At 39.5% G+C, this 22,230-nt stretch overlaps 1 protein-coding gene across 4 annotated transcripts in view; it reads right to left on the bottom strand.

Moving 5' to 3' along the window:
- The window catches only part of GIT2 (GIT ArfGAP 2), a 36,047-nt gene extending 13,986 nt beyond the window's left edge, over positions 1 to 22,061 (bottom strand). The window contains exons 1-16 of one of the 4 annotated variants that reach the window (XM_075515759.1): positions 21,543 to 22,060; positions 16,776 to 16,909; positions 16,151 to 16,263; positions 15,256 to 15,361; positions 14,806 to 14,892; positions 14,530 to 14,660; positions 13,309 to 13,403; positions 12,413 to 12,458; positions 10,379 to 10,430; positions 8,237 to 8,309; positions 7,803 to 7,900; positions 7,386 to 7,497; positions 6,212 to 6,354; positions 5,254 to 5,403; positions 1,708 to 1,956; positions 211 to 300 (exon numbers count right to left, since the gene is read on the bottom strand). In XM_075515759.1, the coding sequence (XP_075371874.1) occupies positions 211 to 300; positions 1,708 to 1,956; positions 5,254 to 5,403; positions 6,212 to 6,354; positions 7,386 to 7,497; positions 7,803 to 7,900; positions 8,237 to 8,309; positions 10,379 to 10,430; positions 12,413 to 12,458; positions 13,309 to 13,403; positions 14,530 to 14,660; positions 14,806 to 14,892; positions 15,256 to 15,361; positions 16,151 to 16,263; positions 16,776 to 16,909; positions 21,543 to 21,594 (1,731 nt within the window). In that variant the 5' untranslated portion in view covers positions 21,595 to 22,060. Of the gene's footprint in view, positions 1 to 210; positions 301 to 1,707; positions 1,957 to 5,253; positions 5,404 to 6,211; positions 6,355 to 7,385; positions 7,498 to 7,802; positions 7,901 to 8,236; positions 8,310 to 10,378; positions 10,431 to 12,412; positions 12,459 to 13,308; positions 13,404 to 14,529; positions 14,661 to 14,805; positions 14,893 to 15,255; positions 15,362 to 16,150; positions 16,264 to 16,775; positions 16,910 to 21,542 lie in introns of all 4 variants that reach the window. The other 3 variants (XM_075515760.1, XM_075515761.1, XM_075515762.1) reach the window with 3 other exon arrangements.
- Between the last annotated feature and the right edge of the window lie 169 nt (positions 22,062 to 22,230).

Below are 22,230 nucleotides of genomic sequence, written 5' to 3'. Positions count from 1 at the left end.
GGTGTTAAATGCTAAAGATTTTAGCCGTTGTGAAGTTAGAGAGAAGCAAGTATCCGCAGCATGTGGCAGAAGAAACGGAAAGTGATGAAATATTGCTTCATGCAAGCATGAAGGCTAGTCAGCATAAAAGGGGAGAAGACAGAGGCATAATGGCTTCTAGGGAGATTGCCACCTCCTCCAGGTAAAAGACCAATTGGGAAGGTACTTAACCCTTCGTGTGCTTTCATCCCTTGACCAGGAAAGCGTGGAGGGGAAGGAAGGTAGAGATGAAGAGGAGGTCACAAACGCACTCCTCCCGATCTAAAAATGGGAAAGAGAAAAACACTCGGGAAAACCAAAAACAAAACACAAATAAATTCTTAACTGAAATAAAGGAACATTCTTAAAACCATGGAGGTGACATAAAGCAAGAATGATTTTGAGAATTTGGCTAAGCCTGAGTGGACTTAATTATTTCAAAATACAATAGACTTCATGTTAATTTCAATATTGATATTCCAGAGGTGGTGAATTCCACAGAGAAAAAAAAAAATACATTCACCATAATACCAAATTAACTAACTCCACGTAACAAACTAATGCTTCAGAACCGCTACTTCTATCCAAATTTCAAATCAAATGACCGAAGGACCTACACAAAGCGCTGTCATGTTTTGCAAACACTGCCACATACAAAAGAATTCTGACATTTCTTCCTGCCAGAACTGCCTTTACATGATCATGCCAATATAATTTAAAATGATCCAGATTTCATAGTTTGAAGTTCTTATTAATAGAAGGTGGGGAAAAAACCCAGCATACAAATTTCTGCACTGACTCCTTGGTGCACTCAACTCCCTTCTTTGGAATGTGCATGGAACATTTGTCCTCCCTCATGCCAGGCAAAAAACCCATTAATTTCCAAATATGTTTTAAAGGGCTTAATTGTTTATCTGGAAGGAAATACAAGATAATGCTACCAACAGGGAAACATATTGAAACAAATCCACAAATGTTAAGTATGTGCTTAAAAAATATTGTCCCATATTCCTGCCCACAGGGCAATCTAAAAAGATGCAATAAAAAAAATTAACTTTAATAAGCTCTAGTGTGTTTTGGGTCACTTATCTAAAGTGTGAACACGTCAGTGCAGAATCCTTGTGGCTAATACAGAACTCGCTCTCCGCTATTAGTACATCATACAGGAAAATAGTAAACTGGAAAAATTTGTTCAACTAACAGATGTAAACCATCTTCAGTCTCCAGTTCCAAACTCAGAATAAGAAATTGGTGGCCTAATGAAAAAGTTAGCTTCAATTTTATTTTATTTTTGAAAGGTGATTCTGAAGTTCCACAAATCGGCCCATGCCTGTATATCTCAAGAAAGAAATCCATGAACTTTACCTACCTTCTTGGAATACTATTTTTTCCCCCCTCCTGGTTTTCAAACAGCCACACATTGATATTTGGCATATATATTGTGGTTAAAAGAAACAGCTGAGCAGAAGCCAAAAGCTCCAGTTTACATATTCCAGAATTGTTATAGCTTTTACTTTTCAAAACATCAAGCTCCTGCAGACATGTTAATACAGCAAACAGTAACAATTCTTACAGTTCAAATTCACTCTGAAGCAGACAGTTGAGTAGCTTTGGTACATGAGCATAGTTGGAATAGACAGAAAAGCTGAACATAAGAAGAAATGCAGAAGCATCAGCAGTTTTACTTACATGTGGAGGGAAAGGCTGCAGTCTTGTTATGCTTTCTTCTGGGTATGTGACCTCTCCCATGGGGAGGTAGGGTTTCTGACCTGATCCAGTCTCATACATGGACATGGGTCTGCTACCCCGTGCAGATGGTCGCCGCTTTAAAGAAGAATTGGTGGTAGGGTCTGTGTATTCAGAACCAGTTTGGACCTGATATATATTGGTTGTGGCCTGTCTTCTGAGGTTGGTATTTTCACTCTGTAGCGTTTGAAGCTGAAAGAAATGTTTAGCAGTGGGACTTCGTTTTTCTAATAGCAAGCGTCAAAAGCAAACCGACTATACAATACACGCTTGTCAGCTTACTAGTAAATCCAGTTACTAGTAGCTGGGGTTTGATTTCTTTTTCAAAATCTACTTGACTTGCTTAGTATAAGCACAGAAACATCTGTGTTCCAGATCTGGAAATATTTATGTGCTGATTTCCAGCACTTTTTGCTGGGATGCAAGCTAAATTAGATCTTAAAATTGGCTGTTGTAGTTAAAAAAAACATACAATCCATTTCTTCCAGCCTGGCTGTACTGGCACATGAATTGTGTAATATAATGAGATTGGGGGGGAAGGCCTGCAACAAAACAGTTTTTCAAGCAAAGTGATCCATTTCAGCAGTCAATACAAGAACTTAAAAGAGGACTTTAACATAAGGCCCATGAAATCTGAAAATGCCAGAACTACAGCATAGACACCAGAGGCAGCGCAAAGAAAACCAGAGCTTGCTCTGCAAAGCAAGAACAGAGTTTAGCTTATGAAAATTAAGTATCAGCTACTGCTTTCTAAGAAGCCAACAAGAAATAATTTTAAAGCTTTTTATTATTATGTATTTGATGGATAGTAAAAATGCAACAATTCTGATATTTTTTTTGTGGAGTTACTCAGAGTAAGTTTGCTATATTAACACATCATAAAGAAAGATATAAAAAAGTCAGTATCAGCAATTCTCTAACAATAATTGAGTATAATATTTCAAACAGCTGATGGCCTTTTAAACAGGAAATTGTATATTTACTACTTGCATTTACTTCGCATCACACGAACCTTCAAGAACATTATCTCTATCAAAAAAATCCTATTTTGCCTAGAGCGCTTCCCAGATATCGAGATATCGCAACCCTATATTGAACGTGCAGACTTCTATCAAGATGATTTATGGTTTTTCTCCCTGCTTTCTGTATGTTCTGTAGTAAGGTGCATCAAGTCTTAAGATTTAAGTATCAGCCAGAAGCCAAGCTACCCCTTTAAAGTTTGACATCAGAGGCAATTACATAGGTCAACTTTATAGTCTCCTTCTTCCAAACTTCTTCCACATTTTATAAGCGTGCTTTTGGTGCAGTTTTAGCAAACAGCTAATGTAAACTCAGACCAAACTCTTAACCACCAATAAGCACCTAAAAAAACATCTGCAGGCATGAAAACAAAACAAAAAAAACCCCAAAACCCAAAAAACCTTTTCCATTAGAATGCCCGTTAAAGCAACGGAACTATTTTCATTTTTATTTAGGAAGAATCTACTCTAAAGTGGCATTCATCAAGTGTAACTTTGCCTCTTCTTTAATTAATATCTTTTGCTTAGTAATTTCCATGCTAAAGATTAGATACACAGCTGACTAATAAAGTGATACTTAAAGTCGATAGATTTTTTTAGTTTATGACCTTCTAAGCTCTTGCTTAGAAAACAAACAAACAAAAAAAGAAAACAAAGGGGGAAAAAAAAAGAGACTCTTGAATGACATCTATTGCATTAGAATTGCTGAAGTAGTACAAGTATATTGGTGTCTTGCTACAAATAATCCAGCAGAGAATTCCCATATTGTACTGAAGTTCCCAGTAGCTTAGAGCTAAGACAGCTGTTACCCCTTCCTCCCATCCTGCATTCTGCAGTGGCGCACGGCTGTATCAATTCTTCACCAATCCAGAGCCACTAAACACTAAGTTAAAGCCCCACAGCTACAGACATCATCAGGACATAAAATTAGTGCCACTTGTCTCCAAGGTGAGTGAGCCCTGGCTATGCCATGTTTCAAAACATGGTTCAACTGTTCAAAACAAGTTCAACTGCAGCACAGCAATGATTGCTCTTCTGCTACACCACATAAATATACTAAAGCCTCATTAATTCATAGGCCCTGAAGATTTTTTTTTTTTACCCTAAATAGACTTATCTGTTTAAAGAAACTCAATATAAATGAAAAGTTAATTCACTTGATGCAGAGAAATCCTTAACCAGTACAGTCTATTAAAAGACCAAGAAAACACCCTGAGATCTCTTCGGTTCCTCTCAGTATTCACCATTCCAATAGATCTGAAAGGCTGAACGCAACTGTACGGAAGGATGGCACTGAACAGACAAAGATATTTGAATCTGCTGAATTAGCTTGGCCTCAGATGCTAAGAGCTCAACAGTTCCCACCACTCTCCAAAGCATCAGCCTCTGTCCCAAAACAATGGGGAAACAAGCTCTCAGCATAGGTTCACCTCTGCAGGAGCACAGCTTGAACAACTTCCTCTACAGGGAGAGAGCTTTCTGCAGCACATACTCTTAAGTCTTGCAGTACTGTAATGATTTGGAAAACAGGATTTTTAACACTAGATAAAGAATTAATCTGAGGAAGGAGCCAGCCCTTTCTAGGCTAGCATAACAGACAGGATAGTGAACTCAATACAGATATAAGTTCTCCTTTACCCTATGAAAATCTCTTATTTACCAGAACACTGGCAAAGCGTTCAACAAATTGATTTGTTTATATAAGGATGAGAAGGTCTGGCTTCCAAACTGGGTTTTTGGAGCTTTAAATTCTGGATTTTAGCAAAAAGTGTTCAGTTTTGTGTTTATATAAGACTATCTATGCATAGTAACTCATATTGTAAATGAGATACCACTACCTTATCCTTGTCTAGACAAAACCCATACTGAAGGTATAAAGCAGTAATTGAGTTTACCACTATATCCTTTATGTGCTATTTCCCATGGATTCAAATGCAAACAAACAACTAAATCGTGGCCTCCTGGTATACAAAACCTTTCTATTGTATTGCCACATTTCAGATTATTTTCTACTGCCAAACTGGATTGGGATTTTAATTTCCCTTCATTCCAGCTGGCCTTATTAATGGAAAAAACCCAACATAGTTACTGGAAAAGTTGGAAGTACATTAGATACATATGTGCACACACGTGAGATGCGTGCTAGCACTTACTTCCTAATTGTTGAAAACTGCTTATCTTGAAGCAAGACAGCAAAAACCTACAAGACTTGCAACAACTGTCCTGTCACTTGGAAAACTTATGTCAAAGTCAACTAAGCAGCTCATCATTACCTCCACAAAAAAATATTCAAAGCACATGCTGCACATACACAGTTATAGTCTCATGTGATTCCAAAGCAGCTCCATTTTAAAGTAAGTTTTCTCACTATCCTAATATTGGGCGACTGCATCTTCAGTTTCAGCAGTTTTATTCTGGTCAAGTTAAAATACATCAAGAAGTGAAGGGGTTACAGTATTGTGCCTGTTACCTTTTTCTGCATGATTCTCAGCTCATCACTCAAGTTGATGTTCACTTTCATCAACTGCTGAATCTTTACCTCAGACGCCACCAATGCATTTTTAACTTGCATATATTCTTGGGCTGTCACTGGTCCATCTGACAAGTCTGAATCCAGGCTCTATAAACAGTAAGAGAACAATACTTACACCATCGAAATACAGACTACCAAAAGAAAACACGACAATGAGATTTTGACAGCTTTTCATGGACTCACTTTAAAAGAATCATGGTTCCAATTAAGTTCAAATTAATAAGATCCATTCATTAAAATAATTTTAGTCCAATATAAAACAAATCTGATGTCAATCAACTCTTTGCTCCTCTATGCACAAAAACATTTGTGTCAGCATTTCAGTGACACAATACTCTTTCGTAAGGATTTTTTTTTTTTAAATATGCAATACAGAACTGGAAAGTGATAAAAGACAGATTACTAAATATCCAGTGTGCATGTTACCAGGGAAGATTAAACTAGAACTACTAGGTTTACTGCCCCTTTTTTACCATGCTGCATTATTTTCAGGAATGGTTTAAAATACTCAGTCACTATTGGTCTGCTGCAAATACTTCTTCAGTAGGAAGCAGTAAGTGTTTGTGAAACACCATGCAATCGCTGATTAAGAGTGTTTGGGTAGATCCAATTATTTCATTTGTGCAATTAGATCTAGAGCTTAGCTCCAGACATGCACAGTGGTGCACATTACTGTTCTAGAGGAGCATTTACAGTAAAAATTCCTTAGCTCACAACACTTAATTTTGTTAAAGTTCATAGACTGAGGCATGACTCTGAAATGAATTTGAAAATGAATTAAAGTATTCATTTTCTGATCATTTATGCAGGTTAAATCCCCTCACAAGGGGAAAGTTTCACTGCCGATTACCTTTATGAATAAAATTTGGTGTATGTATAAGTATTGCAAACCTACCTTCTGTCTGTTTGATTTCGCTGCATTTGTTTCTAGATCTGTATCTTCATCTGAAGCAACGCTGTCATAATCAGGCTGGTCATTATCCTGACTTTCACTACTGTGTTGATTGCTGATTGATTTGAGTATCAGTTCCACATTTTCTGTAGATCAACATACACCATTTAAAAAAGTACTAGTAAGTTTGGAGAAGAAATGGAAGTGCATACTTTGAAGTAATTAAAAAAAAATCAGAAAATATCTTAATCCAGAGAGACAATACAAGACATACCATAATAAAGTATCATTTGACCAGCCCAGGTCAAAAAAATTAATTTAGATCCACCTAATAGGTATGGATTATTAGTGTCCAACACGTCAAAGTTTTATGGTTTTGTCTTTTCATTTCTTGTAAGTGTTTAGACAAGTTAGGTAAGTGGTGAGAATCATGCTTTAGCAGCTTAATAAAATTCACAGAAGGGAAAAAAAACCCCGAAACAAAACAGACTACACTGGGCAAATGGACGTCAACATTCAAATGAAAAATATAGGCAAAAATTAAAAGGTAGAAAAGATTTTTTGTATTTTCTCTCCAGAGGGAGAACTAGTGTTCAGATGTTTCATACCGTCATGGCTAGAACCTAGAACTATGGCTCTGTTTGGTTGTTGGCATGGGTATTTGTACTCTTTGATATCTATCATGCTCAAGAAATACAGAAAGTAAACATTTTTAGGCAAATTAGCAATAAGCTCAAGAGCATGTAAATTACAGAAAAGTCCTGCATGTATAGAGCAACCAGGACAGCCAGCATCTAGAACACTGACGTTATCCTAGCTGCAATCAAAAGTAGTATCACTCAAACTGTACAGCAGTATTCTGGAAAATGTTACGAAGTTATCATAAAAATCAACAACCATCATAAAATGATGTTTCTGAATTGCACATATCCCACTTGATTTAACTGTATCACAAATACCAACCTTAACAGACAAATCTCCTGTACTTGGGCATTATTTTGGTGGCCTAATGCATGTTGTCAATAGCCTGCTATCCACCTGATTTAGTTCTTATCACTTATAAAAACAGTATAAATCTCTTTCTTCATTCATATAGTACTTCTGAATGAGGCTATGGTATTGATTAAACTACTGCAGAATTGCATACAAGAGAGCCAACAACCAAAAGTATACTCGCCTTTTGAACCAGTGAGAGGATTCCCCTGTTGCCTTCGTTTGGCATCACTTAAAATGTCTATAACTAGCGTGGCAAATTCATGGGCATTAAATCGAGCCAGTTTCTGTCTTCCCTAAATCACAGAATAACGCAGAAAAAAAAAAGGACATAATGTATTGGATGAACAGCAGCGTTCTCAGGTAAAACTAAGACTATAGCACTTACAGGGAGTTGATTGTTCAATTACATTTATTGCAAAAAGTGTGATTTAAATTATCCAGCTGCACACTCCAGGGCAGAGGAAATGTGAAACTATTTTAACGTCTTTACAAGTAGATGCAACTCTTCTACAGTAATGAAGTACAGTAAAGCAATATTACTTAGAATACCTGGTCTATTAAATAAAAATAGTTTTACAGTGTCAAGAAGATTGCATACCTGATTCCTGGTTGAGGAATACTCGGGATTTACGGGAAGAAAAGGGACCACTGTGGTTTCTGTCACAAGTGTACTATGATTCTGAGTAGCAAGCCAAACTGCTCAGGGAAGGAAAAAAAAAAAAGGGAATAACCTTCCTGTATTATTTTATTTGACAGTGTTCCTTGTCAAAGAATAAAAGACCACAATTTCCAACACAAACACAATCAATTCAAAGGAAGGCTTTTTTCCCCAGAGGGTTCTCTACTTTGTAAAAACCCCAAGATTTTTTCAATTAATGTCACCTTCAAACAATGCAAGACAAAGAAACTACCATTATCAGTAATTACTGAATACAAAAGTACTTTAAACAGAACATATGCTTGCACTAGCATCTTGTATGTAATGTAACAATTCAAATTTATTTTATACACATCCCAGAAAGCCTCATTCACCTGCATCTGTTTCCCTCCTGTCAACTTCATCATACACATCCATGGCAAGTTCTTCAAATAAGTGGTTGCTTAGCTAAGGGTAGAAGAGAATAATTACAGCTTGAAAATAAATGAAACCTAGTAAGACCTCTGTAACATAGAAAATATAAGAGCACAACTCTGCTCTCCCTTGGCTGTTTTTCAGCCCATATAATTGCTTGTTTCTCAGCCTGCATAGTAATCCATTAACCAGACCTATATGACCACCTGATGGCTAGATACAGAGACAACAGTACTGTTCTACACTTTTCCTTGACTGGTTAATGGATTTTTTTTTTTTCTCTCCTATCCAATCACAAAAATACCTTGTGTACCTGGGGTGAAGCAGACCTACTATGGGAATTAGGTATCCAAACGCCACTGTAGATGTGGGCTTAACTCAACAGTGAAGACTCACAAAATGCTTGTGTGTTTCAAACTGTGTTCCTACAATGGATCGTTAAAGACAGATACTTCTGTTACGAAGAAGTGAGCTGTTGGAAGATCAGACATGAAATTAAGACGTCACAGGGCTCTGTGGATGTTTCACTTACTGACGTACAGTACATTAACATTAGTAATGGGGACCAGACTTGATAACTAACAGCATAAGCAAGCCTGAATAGATGGCTGATCTTCCTTGTCTGGGACCAGCTGTACTAAAAAGGGTGAAAAACCTAACACTTTTTCTAGGGTTTAGCTTTATTTACAGGAAAAACAGGCCCATTTTTTCCAGAGTGAGTCCCAAATTCTTAACCAAAGAGCAACTGGCATCATTCTTGAAGCCAGATAAAGCCAGTATGTTTACTTGTATCTGACTGGGATGGAATTAACTTTCTTGATAGTAGCCCGCATGATGCTTGCTGTGTTTTGGATTTGTGGCTAAAACAGTGTTGATAATCCTAGCTTGTTTTGGTTACTGCTCAACAGTGCTTGCACAACATCAAGGCATTCGGTTTTTTTCCCCCACTCTGCCTACCCCACCACCCAGCAGCAAGTAGGCTTAGGGTGGGCATGAAGCCGGGAGGAGACACAGCCAGGACAGCTGACATGAATCCGCCAAAGGGATATTCCATACCATACCATGGCATGCTCAGCAATAAAAACTGGGGTGGTTTTCGGCTTCCAAGATGGCTGTTCAGAGACTAGCTGGGTGGTGGTCTTCCTGTGGAGGTGCTGAGCGATTTAATTTGCTTCACTTGGTTTTCTTCCCTTTCCTACACCTATTAAACTGCCTTTATCTCAACCTACGAGTTTTCTCGCTTTTGCTCTTCCTGTGCTCTCCCCAGTCCTGCTGGGGGGACTGTGTTGGTGCTGGGCTGCTGGCCAGGGTCAACCCACCACAACTTACAAAAATACAATGCAGGAATCCATCTACTTCTAGCTAGCTACGCATTTAAAGTAGCCACTAACAGCATGTTAACAGCAGAAAGCCAGTTCTAAAGTAGGATTCATATTTGGTTTGTATCCATTACTATTCGAATACCAGTTCTACACATGCTGGCTTGCTTAGCTGGAATTCTCATGACCACTAGCATTACCTTTAGAGAAAAATGGACATTGTTGAATAGAAGAATATCACCAGGATTGTTCTTCCCCCAACTGAAAAATTTTTATCCTTTGATACAATTTGCTTCAGCTAAAAGCTTTAAGTAGAGGAAAAACATATGCCCACTCTAACTTGCACAAGGATTTGGTCACCAACACTTTAGTAAAACTAGTGAGCTGGCATTACTATCAACTAATTAGCAGACAGTAATGCATTATTCTGGCTTTCCACAAAGTTAAAGGCAAATAGTAACATTTAACATACAGATGTATATAAAATACATGACAGCAAGACAAACAACAAAGTTTAAGGTTCTGAACTGGGGAGACAGACCTAGAGATACTACCCCAAACAAGACCAACAACTATTTTTTCTCCATCATGAATTTGTCATCATCTCTGCTCCTCCATTTCTGCCTATTTTCGTGTTTTTCTCCAGACTTTTAACTTGCTACAGAGTCGACATTTATTTATGCAGGAATTAATAGCAGCTGAAACCAGCTTGAAAGATGAAGTGCAGAGTTGGCCACGTCCAGACAGAGATGTGTCTCACAGGACACTGGAAGTTTTACTTACAGACTGAAGTTTCTTCTTAGCTGCTTTTGCAAGTTCTGATAAATCTAGACTGCTATGAAAACAAAAAGTGATCATTACATCTACAGCATTTAATAGCTTGTTTAAACACAAATTCTACATTTCAATAATTCAATGATTAAAATGTCACTTCTATTTGAAACTCCTTAATCTTTTAGTATTTTTAATATAGTTTTTAACACATTGATCTTATTAATATTGCTAATATACCGATAGTATATTATTAAGCTTTTCTAAACAACAATCTTAAATTTAAAACAAAAGAATCCCAAAAATCCTTTGGAATGTGAATATCCGCATTTGCATAGCTCAAAAAGCAGTCAAGTTGTAGTGCAACAAAATGCTTTCTGTAAGGAATCTGAGCAATATGATCATTCTGACCAAAACTTGAGTCCACAGAAAACACACAGGATTTGTTCCATTGGACTCTGCAGGAGGTAGGTGACCATCAGGCTGGCAAATGGCTACAACAATAGAGCCATGCTTAAAATTATTCTGTACGGATTAGTAAATAATCTCTTCTACTAATTTCCAGCCTTGAGCATGAGGCACAAGATGAAAATTGCAGAGTCCAACAGAATTTATCATAAAAGCCACAGATCAGGAAGCTGACAAATTTTGAATCCATATTTGTATCACCCAGGGGAAGAGTCCCCTGACCTACAAGGAGGGAAAGGCTCAAATAAAACCTCTGTATGATTAACTGACATCACAGAGAGTTTGTGTAGGCAGTCACCTAGACAAGGAAAAAGAGAAAAGGAAAAAGAGAAAAGGAAAAAGAGAAAAGGAAAAAGAGAAAAGGAAAAAGAGAAAAGGAAAAAGAGAAAAGGAAAAAGAGAAAAGGAAAAAGAGAAAAGGAAAAAGAGAAAAGGAAAAAGAGAAAAGGAAAAAGAGAAAAGGAAAAAGAGAAAAGGAAAAAGAGAAAAGGAAAAAGAGAAAAGGAAAAAGAGAAAAGGAAAAAGAGAAAAGGAAAAAGAGAAAAGGAAAAAGAGAAAAGGAAAAAGAGAAAAGGAAAAAGAGAAAAGGAAAAAGAGAAAAGGAAAAAGAGAAAAGGAAAAAGAGAAAAGGAAAAAGAGAAAAGGAAAAAGAGAAAAGGAAAAAGAGAAAAGGAAAAAGAGAAAAGGAAAAAGAGAAAAGGAAAAAGAGAAAAGGAAAAAGAGAAAAGGAAAAAGAGAAAAGGAAAAAAAGACCAGCAGAGGACATCAGACAGAGGGAAGACAGGCTGTACTGCAGGCTCTGCAATCTGAGCAGCATCTTTGAACAAGTGATTTTCTCTGCATGTCAACTTCCTTCTCAGTGTAATGAGGCCAGTGATACTTACTCTGCTCTGCAAAATACTTTGCATTGAAAATACACAGTACTTTATCCAATAAACACAGCATATCTAAAAAAATTAGACGTTAACACTAAGTATTTTACCATTACATAGTTTCTATAATTTTTATTTTATTACAGTTTTTCATAGAAATTTTTGCAAGCAATAAGTTGAACAGTAGTTTACTTACAGCCGTCTTATTTCCAATTGCATAGCAATAAGAGAAAAATAGGGACTTGTGATTAATCCTTGATATGTTTTATACAAATACGATTTCATTGATCAAAACCAAAAGTTAAAAGCACGCAGATGATCAAAAGTACAAATATTTTCAGAGAAAAATGCATCTTTCTTGCAAGTATTAGTTTCAAAATGCTGTATCAGGAAACTAACTCAATTGGTCCTTACATTATTTACAAAATCAGTTTCCCAGGAATCCCCATGTGTGTTCCCTTAATATAATTGTCCCACTTTCCCCCTGCATTTTAACGAATACAGTAAACTTCTATCATTTTCTGTTTTTGTTTAAATGACAATACTCTTTCTAGAAAGTAGGAGCTTCCAAGATCAATAAAGGCACACACTAAAAAGTTAGAATGACAACAAGCTTAGAAGTCCTTTCAGAAAGCAAAGGGAACTTAAATTATTAGTTTTTTTTTTATTTTGACGTTTTCAGACATGCCATGGAATCAGTAACTTACCTGTCTGCCATCTGAGGTATAACAAAGTGCTGTCCATTTTTATGATCTAGAGTTGAAAATAAATTGCACTTTAATAGGACTGGACTACAGTTACTGGAAGTAACATAGTTACATTGAAAACTATTTCAATGTTGTCAGGATATACAGCTAGTATTCAGTTTTACTACAAGACATAGTAATGAGAAACCCAAGAATATATGCAACAGGCAAACACAGAATCATTTATCTTGCACGCAATTACTCAATTTCCAGTTATAGGAAGCTAGCAAGTCTTAAAAGAAGGTTCCTACCACAATTTGCTGGTGTTATCAAAGATTCCAATTAAGGCTTATCAACTGTATTAAAATTCCATTTAAAAAAAAGTTCTAACATAGGTGCCTTTATGGCACCTAATGGCTAAAAATTCTTAAGTGTGCTTGTGTTCAAAAGCTAGCCACTTAATTGAATACTCCCCTGCTTTTGCATTTCAATGAGAAGAAACTACTTAGAAGAGTTTCTACAATATCTTCTGCAGACTATTCAACATTCACAGAATTTATATTTTCCCTGCAATTCACTCCTTGAATTTCAACAGTACTCATCTGATCCTATATGTAGGTTTCTCCATGCTTTCACGGGTATTCCATTTATAGAGCACATATTTGTGGAAAAACAGAAAGGAACTTAATTTTTAATTTAGTTATACTTAAAATCCTGCAGTTTTATCTGAATTGGAAATGCATTATCACTAATCTTACATATTATACTTTCTTTAGTTCTTCATGTATAATTTATACAACGTTAGAATATTTGAAATGCATATAAAAAGTGTAGTAACACTGACACAAAAATTATATGCCATAGTTTGAACTATAACTAATGCTGAAAGATCTCGGAGTGTAGTTTTTTCTACTTACCTGGTTTCCTGCCACAGAGATAGAAAGCTAACCTGTCTGTGAGTTCATACTGAATTTCCACCAGACGCTCTGCCAGTTCATGATGCCCGCCTTGTCTGGTTTACACACACACACAAAAAGTTACATTAGTCATTCCTTTTAAGACATACAAAAAAATTAAAAAATTGTCAGAGAAATAGATTTAGTACAAGCCATTGTTCAACACTGCGCATGTTTGAGTGTATCACAAGAGCACAGACTCGCAGCAGGATTTTCAATAGCATGTTCCAGTGGGCAAAAAACTATAGATAAACTTTTATGAACTCCCCAAAATGAGTCAGTAAAAACTCTGAAAGACTTTGCCTACTGCTTTGCTGTAGAAAAAACACCAGATTATATAGGCTATTTGAACACATTATTTACTATTTTCTAGACAGTTCCTGAGCTCATGCAAACTCACCCAACTTCACATTTGATTACTAGCATTGAGAAATAGAAATATTCTGGCATATTGTGTTCTGCAACCAACTGAACTTACTCAGTCTTCAGATTCCATGTATGGCCTCAATTCAAAAGCAATCAGAGCAATGAGGACATTTACACAAATGTGCAGCTTCTAGTTGATCAGTAATGTCCAATTTTGCATATAAATACACAAAATCTTCAGTGCTGCGCTGCACATCTTGCAGTGCCTCATTACTGCCCAACTGATCAGCAGAGACATTCATGTTTAATCTTTCTTGACATGAATGTTGTCTGCCCCTGGGAAGCCTAGAGCCTTTCTAAAGGTCGGCTTTCCTGAGGGTGCAGTTCTGCGACTGGATGGGCCTAACAGTTCACTGCCAGTAAAAAGCCTGGTTCCACCCCCTGCTCCCTGACCCATCTGTGCAGTCCAGCCCTTTCCTACAGCAATTCCCTAGCTAATCTGCACTCCTGGAGTCTACTCAGCTTGCTGAACTTGCAGAAACTCTTTTTAGATTACTTTTCTGTGAGCTGCTGGATTGGCACAGCCTGTTTCACTGGGATCACAACTGTTGCCTCAAGCATCCAGGAGAATACAGGCTATGAAACGATGAAAATGCTTATTTATACTCTATGCATTCGCTCTTTCTGGAAAAAGTACTTATTAGCATTTAACAGTCCAATTATTTTCAGGACAGAAACATATCTAAGCAGGTTCATCATGTGATTTATGAACAGCAGTTAATAGATAAGAGCATCACATATGTCAGAGCCTTCTACCTTGCATAGTCAACTGGAGTTTTTCCATTGGAATCTTGCGTGCCAGGATCAGCACCATAAACCGCTAATAATTCTGCTTGTAAAGTCTGTCCTGCCTTAGCAGCAACGTGAAGCGGGGTGTTTCCTTTCTCCTACAAGTTATTAAGAAAAATATCTACTTAATCAACAGGTCTGAGTAGAAGACTGAACTATAACGTGTATCAGCTGAAATCAGTACAAATATTACGAACTGTAAGAATTGATTGTATATCAAAATAATGAAGAAAGTGTTCATACAGGATGAAAGAAGTTGGCTTGAGCTCCTAAGGAGAGTAATCGCAAACATGTCTCCAGATTCCCTGTCCTTACACTGGAATGGAGTTGCTGAAAAAGAAGGAGGATTGTACTTAATATAGCGGCAGTAACTGTGATTCAGCATTTGTTTTTTCAGCCATGCTTTTAGAAACAGGTATGCAAGAATTCTTGCTACAGCTGTTTTGCGTAAACTTTTTTCTCCAACTTAACATAAATTGATGCCTCTCAACCATCCACACCTCCAGTATCCATGAATATCACCCAAAAGAGTGGCTTCAGGTTGAAGTCAAGCTATATTTGTTTACATAATGGTGCTGAAGAACAGCAACAGTTATCTCAAGTCAAAAGCAACTGATTTAATTCAGCCAGATTTCACTATTCTGTTACACACAAGCTGTAGCTTCTGCAGGCTGCCAGAAAAAACATACTAACCTTACTAAGATCTTTGGCAGTAACGCTGTCATCTTCACGGCATGGCAAGCGGTGAACAAATGCTAACATTTGATATTTAGCTCTAATGAATTCTGCTTTATTGGGACTGTAAAGAGAAACCCAAGCAACAGAAGGGAAAGAAAATAAATATTAGTGCTTTCATGATAATACAGATGCTCTAGAAAAAGGAAAATTCACAAGTGAGGATTACATTAGATCTTTGCATGCTACTAGTAGCAAAGTTAGACGTGGAAAAATATTTTCATTAAAAAAACAACCCAGTGCAGATAGTTTAACTGTACAAAGCATACTCTTGTTATACAAACATCAAAATATCTGCAGACTCTAGGATGTAGTGTATATTTCTTAGAAGTAAACATTGAACTTAAAATTATGCCAACTTAAGATCTATGCTTACTATGTGCAGTTATTTACATTTTAAAATGAAGCACCATATTCAGTGACAGAAATCTTCTCTCAATTTTTTTTAATTCATCAACCGTTTGGTTGATGAATTAAATCTCAATCTCATTAATTTCATTGATTAATTCAATCTCATTAGTAGTATTCAGTTAACTGAAGCATGTGGCATGAGGATTAAGTCTTTTGATTCAAGTGCAAGTAAAGGTCCTCACCATTCAAAGCTAGAGGTAAGGAATCAATAGTTCAGAGAATTCAAGCACTGTATTTCCATTTTTGCAATAAATTTTAAAAGATTGATTATTGGGAATTTTAGAAAAAAATTAAAAAACGAGTGAACATATAACTAGTTTACTCCTGTTCTCTTCCAGCAACATAATATACACATTCCCATGGATGCCTTGCTGCCTCTGTCACTGCTGAATAAAATAATCACACTTCTACAAAAATAAAAATTCTGTGATTTTCCACTTACTGCACTTTATCTTGTGGGCTAGCTTTGCGCCTTCCACTCATAACAGAGGCAGGGTCCAGCAACGAATGTTCCCATATGGAGTTAGCACCATTATTATACAGTGTTTCAACCATCTGAAATCCAAAATATATACAAACAGGCAGTAAAGAAATTTTGCTGCTAGCTACACAGACTGACTGACTGTGTAGCTAGCAGGAAAATAGCTGTAATTATTTTCAAGCAGACAGCAAGCCAACAGAGATTCATATTCCGTGTGCCAGCATCCACAACCTAGTGGGATATCAGAACCAGGCACTTGCCTAGGAAGTTATTATGTGGAATGTAATAAGAACCCCCTTAAAATTCTCTACTCTTCCCAACAGCAGCTCTACTGAAAAGAGAGGCTTGCTATATATTGAAAATTTAGGTTGAAGCAGATGCATTGCAGAAGTCTGAAAGAAAAGTTGAAGGTGACTGTCCATCATGGCAAAACAAGAGAAATAAAAGGAGACTAACTTAGAAAAAGAAAGCTTAAAAGGACCAGCCCCTCTCAAACAAAAGCTTAGCGATTTAAATTCCATTTAAAAATGTTTAACAAATTAATATATCTAGTTTTAATGAAGGAAGAAGCAGTTTTACTTTTTACCTGCAGCAGTGTTGGAGGCCATGGTGTATGCTTGAGATGTCTCACTTGAGAGATATGACGCCCCAAACTTCGATGAACACTACAGCACTCATCACAGATCAGAATCCCCCTGTTTATAGATGCCCAACAAGGATCTGAAAAAGAATACATTCATTACAACACAGAAGGCAACATGACCTTGTATGTCAAACACAGAGTCTAAAATGAGGAGCCCTGCCTTCTAACCTTAGCTTTACTGCTTAGCCATTATATGAGCTTGTAAATGTTACAACCTTGCCAGGCCTCTGGATGCTGGGGAAATAACAGCCCTCGCACTTACTGGGGATGTAGGAGTCCCAGGACAGCAAGGAGACCTGCTGTGGAAACTCTGAAAAAAGGCCCACTGTTTGCAGTTCTTCCTAGGAAAACAGAATACTTTCCTCTGTAAGTGTAACAGGACACTAAATTTATTACCTTCTTGAAGCACTTACATGTCATTTCTATGACATGAACTATTTCTAACAGTAGTACCTACCTGCTCTTTTGAAAAACTCAGAAGTCTATAAATAAAAAGCAGTAATAGTAGTCATGCTTTGTGACATACTACTCAGTCTTCAGTTCTGTATTATTACAATGTTTTTTAATTTCCACATTTAATAATAAAAACACTCAAGAATATCACAGTAAAAAAAAAGCAAGATATATATTTGTCAGGTTAAAGGCTCAGTAAAATCAAAAACTGTCAAGCAAATTAACTTCAACTCTGAACAGCTCCAAACTGAAGCCATCTTATAAGCAAACCAGAAAGAAAACTGATGAAAGGTAGAAGCAGTAAGTAATATATGCTAGCTATTACGATTACGTAGCTTCAAACATCAAAAAGTCCAAAACCAAGCAGGAACGTTACATCAGATTGAAACTGAATATATGCACAACAGGACATTAAACGGAGGTCACTCTGCTGTTCTTAGCTCAGGCTTCACATGAAACTCCAGTTTTCTGTCAGTGACACATGAAACTCAATATGTTTCCTGAACCCTGCGGTAACAGGGTTACCAAGAACCCTGCGGTAACAGGCAACGAAGTAGCAAGACAGATCTTCAGATCTAGCACATCCCAGGAGAAAGAAAAAGGAATTCAAGATCTCTTGTATTTTGGAAAATTCTTTTTAATTTCAAATCCAGAGATGAGTTTGAGGCTAAACAAGTGAGTACAACACAAGCCTAGTATCTGATGAGAGAACTTCTCCATCCTGTCAGAATACATCGAAGCAATTGTGCATCACAAAAAAAGTCTTCTCTGACCCATGCAATAAATTTACTGAATCCCTGAAACATGAGATCTGATCATAGTTGTGGTTTTTAAGCAGAGTTGATGTTGTGTGTGTGCTGAAGGCAATGTAGGCAAACCTGTTCGAACCACGGGCCATGAGGGATGGGAGCATCTATTCACAGATGATAACTATCACAGCCCAGAGCCAAATTAAAGCATATGTTTTAGGAAAAAACCTAACCTAATTTAAAAAAACAAATTAATAACAAGCACACAACCTACTTATTAAATCATTCCATTATTTTAACAACTTTTCCTTCTAAGAAGGAAAAAAAACCCAAAACAATGAAATGAGATGCATTAGCACGAACCTAACAACCCAAGACTGGAGGCAGCATTCCAGATTAATGAGTCTAGTCCCTTTTCATTACAGACAGCCTTATCACACGCTCATTCATAAACTAATAGGATTCTTCCGAAAGCCGTTAACATTTCTTCTTTCAATCTCTAGTTACAGCTGCTCATGAACCTCACTCTGTCTTGACTAACAATCATAATCAGGTTTTTTTCTTTACATCCATCTCAATGCCTAACCGAACTGGTGCCAAACAATGGCTGTTTAGCCACAATAAAGTCAGCTACTGTTTATTTGGTCATCTCATAGCAGAAATGGGGCTTTAAAATTCTTCTGAAGAAAAAAGCTGAGGCCTTGCTTGTAATTTCAGCTTGTACATTCTACTTAAAAGAAATCACATTGATGAAAGAGTCCACGTTTATGTAGAACCTGCCAAAAACTGGCACCATTGGAAATGTGGATGGTGTGATGCAAAAAAAGATGACAAGAAGAGGAAAAAAAAAAAAAAGACAACAGACAGATTTGGCAAGGGAACTGAAAAGTTCAGTACAGTGGGCCAAGAGAACCTGCTCCTACGAAGCGTTGAGGAGGCCAGAGAGAGGACGGACAGCAGCTCAGGCCCCAGTTTAGGAGCGTAAATGATACGGAACAGAGCAGATTTGACAGCGTGTGTGATGGAGAGTGGAATGATCAAAAAGCAGTGGGAAGTTAAGCACTCCAACTGTGTTACACTGGTTTAACTGAAAGAGTGTTTTTAATGAAACTGCACAATGATTTGTAGCCCCTCAGTTCAGTTCATACCTGGCTTGGTACCATTTACTTGTTCCCAAGTAACAGATAGGGATGGGAAAGGGAGAAGGAACACAGTGTTAGACAGTCTGAAGAAACAGAGAGAGTGCTGCCAGGTTATGGGAAAATTGATACTTCAGGTTTAAATTTAATTTAATTCAGTGTTTGTGCTGGAATTTATTCAAATCATTTTTAAAGAGATCCAATTATGGACACAATCACAATATGCTTAAGCTGATACCAAAATACGACAGGGAAGAAGCTAGAGAGATAGGTCAAATCTGTTTTCAGGAACATGGCAGAGTGATTCAAAACAGGAAGCGTGTGATGAAGGCAAGCCTGAACCGTGAGTGTGAACAGTGAACTCCTGCCTGAGAATAGGAAGTGTACCAGAAAAGTACACGTAAAATCACCTCACGTAGAAGAAAACTATTCATACTTCGCCACAGAAACAAAGCGTATATCAATGAAGTTCAAGGGGCAAGCACTAATTATTCCAGCACTCCGGCATCCTGCACTTGTTGACCTGGTGTGGGTGACAAGGCTGCAGTCCCCCCAGGTCTCCTGACACAGCCGCACACGTAGCAGCTCCCAAACACCCCTCTGACAAATTCTCTTTGTGTTAAGTAAAAGAAGGGTTTGATTGTTTTTTTTATTTAAGAAAGCATTAAGTTAAGATTTCTTTATATATACGGATAAGCCAGCAGATTTCTTCACCAAGCTCAAGGAAATATCTGACAATGCTATAATGTCATGACACAACACAATAAAAGGCCGGATTACAAGATTACCCTAATAGTGATTCTGATACACTGCATAGTCCTGACGAGCTTAACAGATACAAACACAGTAACACAACTTTATCTCAGAGTCATTACACCACTGATGTTTAAAAGCATAGATATGCTACCTTGTATGAGATAGGGACCAACTGCCCACGTAAGATATGCAAGCTCTACTTATTGTGAAAACAAAATTCTATGAAGATAAAAGTAACTCCTTGGGAGTTAATCTGGGATTTCTATTTTATTTATTTTTAAACAGAAGTCCCATTTTACAAAAGTTGTTATCCCCTCTCCCACAGCATATCTTCTGGCCATTCAAATGTTATCTACATTACAGTGTTTTAATTCATTTCAGTATGTACATAAGTAATTATATTGGAAGAACCAGCACAGAACACAAACAACAAAAACTATGTAACGCTGAGAAGGAAAGAGAACAAACATACACAGTTGCTAAAAAAAAAAAAAAGTAAACTGGACAGTTTTAAATTTAAGAACAACAAAACTACAGATAGTCAGAAAAGGAGATGCAACTGACCTTCTAAAACCAAGATTTGTTTCAGTAAGCTCACAAATTTATCTGCAGCATAAGACAGGCAATGTGCATGTCAACACAGAACATACGTTGCTCAGGCACATTTCCAGTCCGTGTCTATAGGGCGTTTCAGAATACCCTTCTTTACAGGTTTGGGATACCGACACTCCACTCAGGCCGTGGGACAGACAAGTCATGCACTTAACAAGTTTAAATTTTACTTCCTCCTGACCCTCAGAATAAGGGACGTCCCCAAAGCCTGTCCCACTCTCATCTTCACAAGTCCCCTGAAATGGCCACTGTCCCCCTCAGTGACACAACCTACACCCTCCTCCCCCCTTTTCGCTCCGTGACTGAAAGACTTCTTTAAGTAAGCCTTCCTCCTTTCCAAGCTGAGGAGTTCGAGATTCACCTATAACCAGAGGAGGGTGGTGGTCCACAGGCCGTTCCCCCAAGGCCTGGCCCCAGGGGCGCAGAGCTGACCCCAGAGGGCAGGGGGAGAGACGGCGGTAACAGCCGGGCTACCGGCGCGACCCGCACGCTTTAGAACTAAAATGAGAGCAAACCCAGGAGCGGGCTGAGCGCACCATCGCTCGGTACGAGAATGGGTCCTTCAGGAAAAGGCCGATACGGACAAAACCGCTAAAAACGCGTCCAAACCCGGCAAAACCGGCTCCCCGCCGCCGAGGGTCGCTACAAGGCGGTGACACCCCCGGAACAGCGCCGGGGAGGTGCGGGCCCGCGCCGGGAGCACCGCCTTCCCCCGGGACGCTGCGCCGCGCTCCCCCCGCGCCGGCTGCCGGGGCCGCTCCCGGGGGCGGCCCGCTGACAGGAGCCCCCCCCGCGCCGCGCAGGGGTGCCCGGCCCGGCGGCCGCGGCCATCGCGGGCCCGGCGGAGCCCCGCGCTTCCCGCCCCCCACGGCCGCCACCTGCCCGCGCCCCCTCAGCGCCTGAGGGAGGGAAGCGCCGCTGCCCGGTCTGAGGAGAGGGGGATGGGCTCGCCCGGGCGCTGGGCTGCCTTCGCCGCGCCTCCGGCCGCCGGCGGTCCCTACCCTGGGCGCTGCAGTCGGCGCAGACCTCGCTGCTCCTCAGGCGCTTCGACATGGTGCGCGGCGGCGGGACCGGGCGCTTCCTGCCGCGCTAACGGGTCCCCGCCGCCAGCCCCCGCCAGGCGGCCGAGCCGAGGCAGCAGCGCGCAGGCGCACGGCAGCGCCGTCCGCTCCGCCGCCGGCGCTATTCACCAAGCTGCGTGCGCCAGCGCCGGGCTGCGTTCCGCAGGCGAAGGGGGGGTGGTGCGAGGCGGCCCCGTGCCGCCATGTTAGCTCCTGGCAGGAGGGCGACAGTCAGCCTGGGCGAGGCTCTGGCCACGGCGCGGTCGGCCACGTTTGTCCCTGGCAGAGGCCTGTCTCAGGACACGCTCTGCTTCACAGAAGCGTTGCGCTTCAGCGGGGAAGCATAGAGACCTCCCGTAAGTGGCTGCGCCGGCCTGCTCGCTGCCCCCTCGCGACTAGGGCAGAGGGGGAGCTGGGAGAAACGAGGTTTCGGAGGCCGGGCCCCGCAGGCTGGCGGAAGAGGCTGCTCTCCATCAAGCCTGCCCTCACCCACCATGGCGGCGGCAGGGCGGGCGGGCGAAACCAACGCTGGGTGGAGGCGGGGGGGGAGCAGCCAGCGCTGAGCGCCGCGTCCGGTCCAACACCGCGCCGCCTCCCCTCCCGCGCGGAGGGCGATGGGGCAGCTTGC

The sequence above is a fragment of the Mycteria americana genome, chromosome 13 (genome assembly GCF_035582795.1).
Source record: "Mycteria americana isolate JAX WOST 10 ecotype Jacksonville Zoo and Gardens chromosome 13, USCA_MyAme_1.0, whole genome shotgun sequence".
NCBI lineage: Eukaryota > Metazoa > Chordata > Aves > Ciconiiformes > Ciconiidae > Mycteria > Mycteria americana.
Note: the sequence above shows the minus strand (reverse complement) of the source record. Positions and strands in the feature narration are given on the sequence as shown.